General features: G+C 37.3%; 1 protein-coding gene across 2 annotated transcripts in view; it reads right to left on the bottom strand.

Moving 5' to 3' along the window:
* SND1 (staphylococcal nuclease and tudor domain containing 1) overlaps positions 1 to 13063 on the bottom strand; it is a 547109-nt gene that overhangs the window by 473174 nt on the left and 60872 nt on the right. For both annotated transcript variants that reach the window (XM_001366193.5, XM_056799670.1), the window contains exon 10: positions 6991 to 7104. In XM_001366193.5, coding sequence (XP_001366230.2) covers positions 6991 to 7104 — 114 coding nt within the window. The remainder of the gene's footprint in view (positions 1 to 6990; positions 7105 to 13063) is intronic.

Genomic DNA, 13063 nt, shown 5'->3' with positions numbered 1-13063 from the left:
CTTCAGATGCTACTCTTGGAAGCAAATTTACTTTGGCTACAAGTCCAAATATAAATATAAATATAAATCAGATATACAATGTAACTCTCAAAAGTCTGGAAAAGTAGCTGACCCAGAAAATAAATATTATTCCCCCTGAAAAATACTAAATAGCATAAGGAAAAATGATTTTTAAAGGTAATTTTAAATGTTCTCAAATAATGAAAATCTAAGGGTCACAAGTCTAAAAATGGCCAAGAACAACTAAATCTTCAAACTTCAAAATTCAGTTGAAATTATTCATTCAATAAATATTTATCATATTTATTAATGGGTATAAAGCACTTTGCCTTAAATTGTCATGAAAGAAGAGTTAGAATAAGATCAAGTCCCTGTCCTCATGGACTTTGAAGATAAGTACACACACTAATAATATAAGGTAGACAATTTGGAGATGGGGAGGATTGCCACTTGTGAGGATCAGGGAAGGAGGCTTCTGAGAAGTGAGAACACTTGAGCTTAGGCCTTGAGAAGTAAGAAGGAATTGTCAGGCAAAGGATATTTCAAGCATGAAATCAACATGAGCAGAGAACAGAGCACCAGGCATATCCACAGAAACAGGGTACAAGGTACACAAAAGAGAAGAGTAGTAAAGATGAAAAGGTAAATTGGAGACAAATGAGGGGAGGCTTTGAATGCCAGGATAGAAGGCTTTATTTAATAGGTAATCTGGAACCATTAAAGTTTTTAGGCAGGGGCTGACAGGATGAAAATTGTATTTTGATAAGATTAATAATGAAATTTAGGATGGACTAAGCGGAAGAGTTAGGAGGCTACATGAAAGATTCCATAAAAAGTGTGGTAGAATTATAAATGGAGAGACCAGGGGAAAATGCAAGATTATGGGAAAATAAGCTAACAAAATTCCTGAACTACTAGAAAAAATTCTTAAGAGTAGCTTGAATAAGAACAGGTATTAAAAGAAAGCCAATTGGGGACCAATCTTAAAAAGCACATAAAATCCTGAAATTAACCCCTCTGGTGGATTGAACTTAATCTTCAGTAAACTAATGGAATATATATTATGAGGAAAGCAACAAACACATTTTCGGGAGGGAAGAGAAGGGCAAGATACCAAAAAAAGCAATCAAGATGGGGGGGAGATGGAGAGCACCAATCCAATCATCAAAACAATTCAATTACAGAGGAAGTAGATAAACAGAAGCACAAATACCTACTTCCAGGGCCTCTAAACATAAGCCTACAAAGCTCTAAGCAAGAGAAAGAGCCATGAACTTGAAATGGGAGAAGAAAGCAACTGAACTACCAGAGTGACAAGTAACTTACTTCAAGTCAGGAGGAAAGAGAAAGATGATTGGGCAATGGGGCAAGAGGGATGGTAAACTAGAGACAACAAGCACAATAACTTGCCAAATGATAGTAAATGCACTGAGGTTGCCAAGGCCCCGCAGAGAATAACTGTAGCAGCTCACAAGAGGGAGAGGAGAGATACATGTGCACATTAGTACCAGAAAGACCAAGATAAACTGGAAGGAATTCAGAGCCACATAATATTAGTATTGATTAAATGGATGGAAGGACTAATTTATGAAGTCAGATTAAGAAAGGCATATTAGTACTGGATAAGAGACAACTAAAAGGGAGACTATCTAGGATATAAATATAATATAAATTTATAAAGAATCTAACAACGTCAGAAGCAAACAAACTTAAGGGTCTTAGAGGAGAACATCAGGGAAGAAAATGGTTTAAAAAAGAGAAATCAAATCAAAAGAGATTAAGACAATCTGGTTAACAATTAAGAGGAACCCCTCTGGATGGGTGGTAGACCACAAGACAGGGAAGTCAGTTGGACAGCAGCTGCAACAGCCTAAGGAAGAAGTGACAAGAATCTGAAATAGGGAGATGATTGCAGAAATGAAAAGAAAAGAACCAACAACTATTATCCCCGCCCCCCCCAAAAAAAACTGATACAAAGTTTGCAATTTGAGAAACAGCAGCAGAATATGCACTCAAAAGAATCATATCATCTCCAGGTACCATGTGATTCAAACTCTCTACAAGGAGTCAAACATTTCCCCTGTAGCTTTGGGCTACCTTCAACCCAGAAGCATATCAGCCTGCCTCTCTAAATGATTAAACCTTAGCTACTATTCCCAAAAGAGAGGTGAGCCACAAGCTGGGGTCATAATTAGAAGAGCAAAGACTCACCCATTACTTTTGCATAACAATTTAAGTCACTCAAACAAAGATGGTTTCAAGTATTCTTCTCTAAAATACCAGATCCTCCAACAGAATGCCTTTGCTAGAGCTCTCACATATTCAAAGTCTTTTGATCACAATGCTCCATGCTCAAAATTGCTCCCCTGGAAACCAGTAAAATGCCATATTCATTTCAAAGAGGCTTTGCTTTTCTCCAAGATCTCTAGTGCCAGGCTGAAGTCCCTCCATAATTTGCTATTTGCCTCATGTCTCAGTCACACACCAAAGATCATAGTCAGTGTGTGTTTGATGGTTTGCCCCAGACATTACTTAGAGACCAGCCCTCCAGCTTTAAACTGCTGTGCATGACTGGGGCAGAAGCTATAGCTTCCTGGAGGATCAGTCAGTTTGCCTTTAAAAATCTAAACCAAAGAAAAGAGGTTCATAACAATTTTTAATTGTTTCCGCATGGAAAGCACCCCAGAGCTATGTGGAAGAAAAAGCAATACAATAGATGTAGTTATTAGCACCCAAACTGCCCTGCTTTTGACAAAAGCCTTCAGGAATCTGAAAAATGTTCATAAAAAGCATATAACTGCAGCTCTTGTATACAAACTAAATGCTTGCAGAGAAGAACCAGTAATACAAAGAAAAGAGTAAAGTTATAAGGTTTTGGGAAAAGTAATCTTGTAGTATTCTGGTCTTTAAAAAATACCATCTTCCTGCTTTTCTACCAAATCCAGCCTGCTTTCTGCAATCAATCATGCAGAGATGGATTTGTGGAAAGATTAAGTGAACAAAGACAGAAGAAGGAGAATGTGACTTACAGTGTAGTCTGAGAGAACTCAACACCATATTAACAGTCTGGTATATCAAAAAGAATACTGCACTTAAAAGAATACTGATCACTTGGAAAAGAATGTGTGATTAAGCCCAGGCTAACTTACCTTTTCTGAACCTGCAAAATATGGAGGTGAGAAACTGGCAGTGCATATTATGGAATTCTAGTCTCAGACCACGCATTGGGTATGGAAAACCACATGTACTATCAGACCCATTGATGTGTAAGGCTAGTTTTGATGAATCTTTTCTTCCCCTCTTTTTTATTCTGTTAAAAGAAATGGGTCACTGGGAAAAGGAGAGGGGAGAGTACTGCTTGAAAATAAAAGTAATGTAAAAATAGAAGATACTAATAAAAATTTTAATACGGCAAAAAGAAGGATCACATGATTCCTAAGATCCTTTGCAGCTTTAACTTTCTAACATTTTTTAAGAAAACTACTGATCAATGAAAACAACAAAAGGGGAAAAACTATTCAAGATAGTAAATTCTGGGCTTCTAATTTGTATTTTTCCAAGTTCCCAAGCTGGGATAAAGAAACGGTATAATATGAAAGACCTTATATCAAATGAAACAGTTAAAAAAGAAAGCAAACTTCTTACACATCACAATTTGGAGTAGGGAGTTTTTAAATATAATGAAAACTGTTTCAAGGCAAGTTTCAGTTTTGCCTATCTTCCCCAACAAAAATAACACTCCAAGAGGGGATTTTACTAGGGAATCAACTAACTCCTTCATCAGATGCCTAGAAGCTACATTTCCACTATCATCAACACTCAAGCCCAATGCAACAATAAAGCATGGGGCTTTCCAGTTCTACACCTAAATCAAATGCTCTCTAGGAAGTTCTAAGATTACACAATATGAAACATCCTTTAAGCCAAGAGCAGAAAAAAAATTGAAGGCTTTCCCCAAAGTTTAATACAAGTTTCTATGTGCTAAACACCAAGAGGAATCCAGCAGCATGCACCTCTGCTTTATCTGTGAAAGCAGTGAAACTTGGGTCACCAAGTGGATTCTCTTCTTATATTCCAATATAAGCTCGAAACTTTGGAGTTAACATCTCCAAAGGATGGAAATCTGTTTCCAAAGAATAACTCACTGTTGCCAAAAGACTGGCATTTTCTAAGTACCGTATGGCAAAATAATGAAAGATCCCTGTAAAAAGAATTTTATTTCTCTAATTTGTGAATATTACAAATCAATAAAAAATACTTGCAACAAGATCATCTAACCAAAACCTTTATGGGACACACACACCTACAACCAAACCAAAGTCTAACCTAATATTTTATGAAGGAGCTTCTAAATATTTTAGAGACTTCCTGAAATGAAAACAGTTCCTTCTATTACATTGTTCTCTTAAAAATCCTTCTTTTGATGGGCTATAGTATACCCACAATACACATATATGTGGTATATGCACACACAAATCTCCCACAAAAACATTCTTTAAGGAAAAAGGAAATGAGAGAGAAAAGCTGTAAGCAACTTTTTTTTTTTTCCTGGCTAATGCCCTTCTTAGTATCTGTATAATTCAAGGCAAAGGATTAAAAAAATCTTTGCCTCCTATCCACCCCCAACCAAATGAAGTTCACAATGAAGGCCTACACAGTTAATGGCATTCTAACAGAATCTTTAAAAATGGCAAGTATAAAAGTACATAAAACTCAAGTAGCTTTTTCCTTCACCTTGCTATACAAATGAATGAATAAAAAAATTCATCAATTCTATTTACTCAAGTATTTTCCTAAGAGTTAGTATTATGAAGGTAAGAAGGGAGTTGGGGGGGGAGGGGGGGCCAGCGGCACTCTCTCTCTCTCTCTCTCCCCCCCAAGCCAAAAAGAATACTAAAGATCTGAACCTAAAAAAAATTACTGAAAATTCTTGCTTAGACCCAATTCTAAATTCCATATTCATACCAACCCTTCAGCCAGGGGCAACAAATCTTTTTATCCTTGAAGGAGGTATTGGGTCACTGGAAAAACTAAACTCTTACTCTATAAAACCTGCTCCCACCCCAGTCATACTATAAAAGCTTTCTTTCCACCCCATAGCTTCCACAACTTTAAAATGTTTAAATTCTGTTTAAAACTGTTTTAAATTCAATTCAAATTTTAAAAACTGTTTAAATCCTACTTTAAAATAATAATTTGGCTGATAATACAAGCACAAAAATTAAACTATGGGAATTTCAAGTTGATGGTTACTGTGGAAACACTACAACATAAAGATGTAGAATTGTGTATTTCTCTCAACACTGATAAAACTAGAGATGTATATTTACTCTGTGCAATAAGGCAGAGCTATAGTTACTAAGAGAACCTTTTTTTTTTGGCATTTCCAGACTTTGGGGCATTTAAATTCTCATCCTAACCAAAGTATTGTTTGCTATATCAAATTACCTCTTTTAGTGAAGAAGAAAAAAGAAAGAACTGACTAGTCAGACATCCAAAGGAACTCATTTTGTGGGTGTTTTTAATGCATAGTCTGATTTAAAAGACAATCATGGTATTTTTATTTTACCCTTATGTGCTATCTCAACTATCTCACAGAAAATTAAGAGGACATGAATTTCAATGTGTAAAAAGCAAAAGACATGTCTGCTTGCAGAACCTTTAGAGAAACAAATATTTTCACTTCAGAACAAAAAGAGACAAGAGAGAAGGCTAGAGAAGGTGCATTCTACATGTACTTTTTTAAAAAACTCTTGATACCTGCACAGACTAGGACTGAATTTCTCAAGCTTATCCAAATACTTGCCATTGGCACTCATTAAAGACCTATTTTGGGATCTTTCCAAAATTGGTAAATCCATTAGTTGTCAAAAGGCAAAAATTAAAGTCAGAGAGTAACTTAAGACCCACAAAGTCATGCTATGTCCAACCTCACACATACATGAACAACTTCTCATAGTACAGAGAGATGACAGCTAGACAACTGAGCTATCTAAAAAGCAACCATCAGCTCCCTGAGTTTTTGGTTCAAAGGGCAGTTCTACAGAAGTGATGCACTTGCCAAGAGCCTAATGAGCTTAGCAGCTGTGATCTTGAACTCAATTCTGGGGCAGAAATGTTACTCTAGTATGAATATCTTTTATAGTGGCTAAGAGAACTGATCCTGAAGCCTGGAAGCTCTGCTTTCTACCCCACACTGGCTATGTGACCCTGGACAGGTCACCAATTCAGGGCTCTAGGACTTCTCAGTTGAAAAGAAGGTACAAACCAGCTTTGGAAGGGGAGTTTTCTCACAGTTGCAGGTATAGGCATAAGCCCTACAGCTACCACTTATTACAGGATAGCAAGAGAACATACCCATGAAAAAGGAGACAGAAATTATTTCAAGTGAAACAAGGAAATAGATTTGGAGACTGTAAAATTAGGCTGACCAATGAGACACTATGCCAAGAAATCAGTCAGTTCCTGGTACTAATGATGTTTAGACCATACCTAGATTTTCAGGCCTTCAATTATATTTGAAGAAGCTATTTAAAATTCTCATCAAGCTCCACAATAACATAGAAAAGAATAATATTTATCAAGTGTCCTCAATGTCTTGCATATACTAGCTACTAAAGTTGACTGCATACACTAAAAAACCAATTGCCTAGCCCTTACTGCTCTTCTGCCTGGAAACCAATACTTAGTATTGATTCTAAGACAGAAGACAAGAGATTTTTTTTTTTAAACCCACCAAGAAAAAATGGAAAATAACAGCTCTAATACTGCCCGTCCAAGTGAGGTGAAGTTGTAGGGCTGTGTGCACTAGTGGCCAGTCACCAAAAGGTTATAGAAACACTGCTGCAGGTATTTCTGGGCATGATATCTAGAATTCTAAAATGATGTCCCTTCTTCATTTCCAAATCTATCCCCCACAGTGCAACTTCTCTTTTGCTTTTTCTCCAGTTTTTTTTTTTAAAGCTGGCTCTGTCAACTTTCCGTTCTTACCTGTGTGGTATCTCCCTCTAGTCTAGGGGGACGGATGCTGGAGAGGTGGATGGTCTTGTAGTCACCAGAGTTCAGTTTCACAACAATGGCATCAGCATTCAGTACTTGCATCACCTGGGGGACAAGAAGACATAAGAGATAAATGTTGTTTCAATAATTCTAGTGCTTCGGAAATGCTAGGGAAAAAGACTCAGGCTAATCACAAGCCAGTCACCTCTCAAGAAATAGCAAAAACCCATCACTTAGATCTTTCACAGTGCCATCCCAAACCTATTGGTCCACCAAGATATTTTTAGTTACTAACATTTTCCCCCAACAACAAAACTGTATCATTCCCAGAGATCAATGTTTTTTACTGGGTATAAGATATGGCTTAAGAACTTGAAAACTAGATATTGCCACATAAACCATCATCCTGAAAGACATCGTCATTATCCCTCCATAAGGCCATAGAGGCCAGGAAGCTTTTTTATTTACACACTCCTTCAAACAGGCCAACTCTTTACCCTTTTCAGCGATCTTCCAACTTCAAACTAAGAAAGTAAAGGTCTTCCTATGAGAAAATGCAAAGGACAACAGAAAAACAAATAAGAAGTTTTGACAAGATAGGAAATAGAAGGTGGTATTCCCCATAAAGGAACAAGATCAAAAGGGAAAATAAAAGTTTGAGGGTAAGATGCAAGTCAATGGAAGGGTAGCCAGAGTTGACAATTATAGTGAGTGTGGATTACTGACAGTAAGTAGTAGAAGCAACCTGGGACAAAACAAATAGATAGCCAGAAAAATAATGGAGGGTCTGAAAAAAATTAGATGAGTAGGTAAGTAGGATAGGAAATGTAATATAATTGCATTTGCCACTCTACAATTCAAGTGAATTGCAGATCAAAAAATATCAAATAACCTGCCCCAAATCAGCCACTATAATATGAAAGACACTGCTTTAGCAATTGCTTTTTAAGAGCTCTAAAAATTACGGAAGCTCTCTAGCCAGAATCATGAGAAAAACTCTCTAGCCAGAATCATACAACCAGCTTAAACCAAAAGAAAAAAAAAAGCCCAAAAGGAGGTAAATATATGAACTAGTGGCCATTCTAAGAATTAGAACTGAAAGAAATAACACTAACGTGTGCTCTTTGTATGTCTGCCAATTTCAGACTTGAAATGTTAACCAAAGAGCAAGAGACAATCCGAATGAAACTAGAGGGTCCCAAGACCAACCCAGTAAACATAAAAGGTCAGGAAAAAGAGCAGGATCAGTATATTGTCTCCATAACTATCCAACTTGTGAGGAAAGAAGCATACACTAACGATAATGAACCAAAAGGAGCAGGAGAGCATAACAAAACAGCCTCAGCTACATTCAGCCAAACTGAATCAGCTGTGGTCTCTGATATGCAACCAAAGTTCTCTCATTTCCAAACCATGGTGTTCCTATTCTCCCTTATAAATACCTGCCTTCAAGATCCAGCCCACTCAAATGCTAAGCCCTTCATGAAGCCATCTCTAATTCCATTCCATCACTCATCACTATCACTACCTGCCCAATCAGAAAAGCTCATTCTTTCATAGGGCTTTGCAACTTTACATATACAATTAGTACACACTTGATGCATTTTTGTGTAATAATAGATCTAGAACTAGAGGGGACCTCAGATGACAGGGGTCCAGCACCCTCACTTTATGAATGAGAAATTAGGGCAAAAGATTTAATGATTTGCCCAAGGTCAATTGAAAATTATCTATCACCTCTCTTCCTTCTAAGTTCCAAGACTGTAAATTTTATTAATAAGATAACAGGGATCATTTGTTAATTATCTGTGCATCTTCAGGGTAGACTTTGTACATCGTAATCACTTAATGGATATTTACTAAATGAGCATGACCATCACTTCCCCATACCTCTTAATATGACCCTAGGAAGAGTTTGAAATGGCATTAACAGAAGACAAGTGAACAACTATGGATTATTTGTGAAGGTTACAGAGGGAACCCTCAAAATACTGTAGAAGTAAAGAAACAACCAATAAAAGCAAAATCAGAACACATGAGAAGCAAAGTCTAAGGATATTCAAAAGTTATAAATAATAATGATCCTTCCTCCCTGAGAAAAGGAGAAGGGGAAAAAAATAACCTTCCAGAACCCAGTCTTGAACTATTAACTAACAGCAATGCACGAATTCTGCAATCAGCTGTTTAAAAATATTTATTTCTTTAACCTTTCAAAGAAAGGGAAAGAACAAAAGGTAAAGTGATGTGATATATATATATATATATATATATATATATATATATATATATATATATATATATATATATATACTGATCAAACCTTCAGCTCAAGCTCACAAGAAGTCAGGATCCAAGGGCAGATGCTCCTGCATTGTCAATAGTTATCACTAACTATCTAATAACTAATAATTATAACTAGTAGACTGGCTTAGCAGCAAACAGATTCTCAAAGCTGTAAACGTCCACGGCTGCAAATTCTCTATTCAACATTTCCTTGATTAGAAACCTCCTCTTCAAGAAATGCACACTGTGACGCTTCCAGCCAAATGAGGTCTGGGTTTCTCCCTATAAACTGTGTCATTACTGTCAGGAGAACAAGCAAGCTTCTAAGCAGAGACATGGAGTAAGCAATAAAAATACTGGTTATAGTCATGAACTGTGTAGTCAGTGCAATGCAGAGTGGATCACTTAACTACCAAAGCCTGCATCATTCCCATCATTACAGATCATATTTTTAGCAGTAATACCACTATTTATTGTGCATTTCATCAGAATATCCTAGTTCACCCATACCATTTACACTTTCTACAAGCTATAAGATCAATTATCACCCCTTGCTGTTTTCCCCCACCACACCAAGAGATACCCTGTAGCACAAAAGCAGGTAACCTACATCAAGCTACTGAGCAAGCCACTGGTGGAGCTATAAGACATGCAAAGTAAATCCAACTCCTGGCCCACTCTGCCAAAACCAATCTTAATTTCTAGCTATAAAAAGAACAAATCTGAATAGTTCAGTGATGACATGGTACTTAGTAAGGGATGCCATAAGTCACTGCAAGACTCATATCAGGAACAAAGCACTAGCAATCTCTGGCACTGATGGCTGAACACTAAGGGGGAGCTGTTCATTGCATTCTTAATCTGCTGAACACCACTGCAATGCTCCACTTAGGGGACTCTCAATGTTTTTTTCAAGGCTAATTTCTCTAATACTTGGAGAGTCAGCAAAAGAAATGAGGGGCTTGTATGACTTTCATAGCTACAAAGACTCTAAAAACAGCCACAGTCAATTCCCAAGGGTTCTCAGAAATACCACAGAGGCTATAAGCTATATAGACTAAGTCTTCACAAGTCAACAATTATATCCTACAGATACTACAGGTAATTCTCAAAGCAAGAATATAGTATCGCTGTGGTGGTACTACTAAATATGTAATGTGACACAATTCCCTCTCAGATGGTTGTGAACACAGCTGCTGGCTGCATTTACTGGTCATGCTACTGCCATTTCCTGAGGCCTCATGCTGGATTACTGCCCCTTCTTTCCTCTTCTCTGCCCCAAAAACAACGGGACAAAAAATGTCTGCCCTGCCATTTGTTATGCTTGCGTCTAGAAGTATACCAAAATTCATGTCCTACTTCTTGTAAATATTTTTGAGCTGACACCCTTTAACCTAACTTGCCTATGATTAAGATACATGGAGATACCTACCAATTTCCAAAGGCAACAGCTTTCATCAACTCCAAAGCAAAATTAAAGGGCAAAACACTAATTGCTCTAAAACTAACAAACAAGGAGTTTATATTCCAATCTCTCACTATTTACTACTCACTACTCAGGACTTTCTATCCTATAAAGCCAGGTCACCTGTTAAAACACCAATGTCTCCATCTATTTCTAATGATAGACATTTTGAATCTAAATATCTCCTTGGTTTCCTTGTCATGCCATTCTTCATTCAGAAGGTCATCATGTGAAAGTCATACCACCTAAAATCACAGTAGCTAGTGTTTTGTCAAGTAGCACTACCCTAGGAAAAGCTGTATTTGACAGGCCTGAATAAGACCAGGAGAAGCAGAGGTCTTTGCTGTTTCACAATCCCAGTAGTAACATAGACTCTTGAAAACAGCATGGCTAATCCAGAGGTTCAGTTGGAGGCAATTCTCAGGAAATAAACAGAGCCAGAAAAGAATACCAGAGATATATTAAAGCAGAATTTCTGCAACATAGTTATAAAGCCCTAAACACAGTTAACCACAGTCCTTTCTCTAGACTACAATCCATACATAGTTATCATCTTTATGGAACTTTAAAACATAATTTTTTTTAAGAAATGTAAAGACCATTCCTTGCTCTAAATAACTGCACTTATAACTGCACTAAATACAAGATAACTATGCTCTGCATGTAGCAAAGCCAGAACACTGAGAACTGAGGGCATTCTAATTTTTAGGCTGTGTTCTCACTTCACTAAGACTATTCACCAGGCCCAAAAAAAACCTCAAGATCCATAAAATTCAGCAAGAAGGTCAGAAAGTCAAAACATACACAAGTGCCCTGTGGCCTCAAACAGCAGCCAATCAGCAAAATGCCACCAAGAAAGCAGCCTGGGAAGCTGGCAAGGACGGATAGGCAAAAATATCCCAGTAGTAGCTCAGCTAATCAGTATGAAGGGAACATGCTCCCTTGCTAACCTAGAGTGACAAGGCAAGCTCCCACACACACTTCACTCTGCATGAAATAATGCCACCTAAGCAAACTATTTAGATCAGCCCCTGCTCAAGGCAGATTCCAATAATGCCCACATATTACAGATGCATGTTCTTACCCACATCTGGTCTTCTCAGATGGAAGCCTTGGAGGAAACAGCTCCCCCAAAAGACTACACAATCTCGTAAATAATTGATATTGAAGATATAACTACCAGCATTTACAGGGTATCTTTGGAAGGTTTTCTCCAAAATTTTTGCAGGACTTAGTGGCATGCAATTAAAACTACTGATAGAAAACAATACTGCTAAGGAGTCGCTATTACACAACACTAAAAATCTTTTGGGCACAATTCGATTGTGAACCAGCCCTCTGACTTAACTAGTGCTACCCTCGAACCAGAAGATTCTATAATGTTCCAAAGACAATGGCGATAGCAGATATTTGTAATCAAATCCCAAATACCACAAAACACTAGGGTTTAGGATTGGTTCCAAAAGACAAGTCAGAAGTATTCTTAAACCTCAAAAATAATGAAAACTCTGCCATCTTTCAATCCTATGAGTAAAGTCACACCCAAACTACTCAATTCTAAGGGTTAAGGCACAACCTTAATTTTCACCAACATGGGTCAGGAAACAAAGTCTTCTGTCTAACCTAACTCTTTCTCGTTGCTTTCTCCTCTGGTAGAACACCACCAGAGAATCCCATTGTCAATGAATGCCAGAAGAACCCATCAATGGAACTGAAACATTCCAAATACTATGTTTGGCTAAGAGTTCTAGACGTCTACACAACACAATAATATAGCATCTAATGTAAATGAAATTCTACTAAACCAGAATACCACTAGTTTGAACTTTACCAACTCATTAAGTTTTCCATAAAGCAAAGAGTGTTGGTATCAGCTAGATCTTTCCCAAACTGAGTAGAGACCAACCGGTCAATATCTTATTGATAATTGTAATACTCAAGTACCTTTGGACTGTAAGATTAAATATGTAATGCAGTAAAAAGAGTTGATCTACCTTTGTTTGGGATTAGCTTCATGTACCTTATGTATGGATGTTGTTATGGGAAATTAACAGAGCAAGTAGCCACAGGACAACTGAACAGCAAGGAATACCAGAAAATGACACAAAATTAGTTTTATAGTCATCCAGTCACTGAATAAGAATTTAATAAGCACTTACTATATGCCAAACATCATGCTGGTAAATACATACTGCCCTAAGTACTGGGGAGGCAAGGAAAAGTAAAAACCCAACTGGATTATAAAGTATGTGAAGGAGAGAAGAATATAAGACTCAAGGGGTAGGTAGGAAGGTACCTCAGTGGATAGGGAGCCCC

The sequence above is a fragment of the Monodelphis domestica genome, chromosome 5 (genome assembly GCF_027887165.1).
Source record: "Monodelphis domestica isolate mMonDom1 chromosome 5, mMonDom1.pri, whole genome shotgun sequence".
NCBI classification, from domain to species: Eukaryota; Metazoa; Chordata; class Mammalia; order Didelphimorphia; family Didelphidae; genus Monodelphis; species Monodelphis domestica.
The sequence above is the reverse complement of the archived record's forward strand: the minus strand, read 5'-3'. Positions and strand labels throughout refer to the sequence as shown.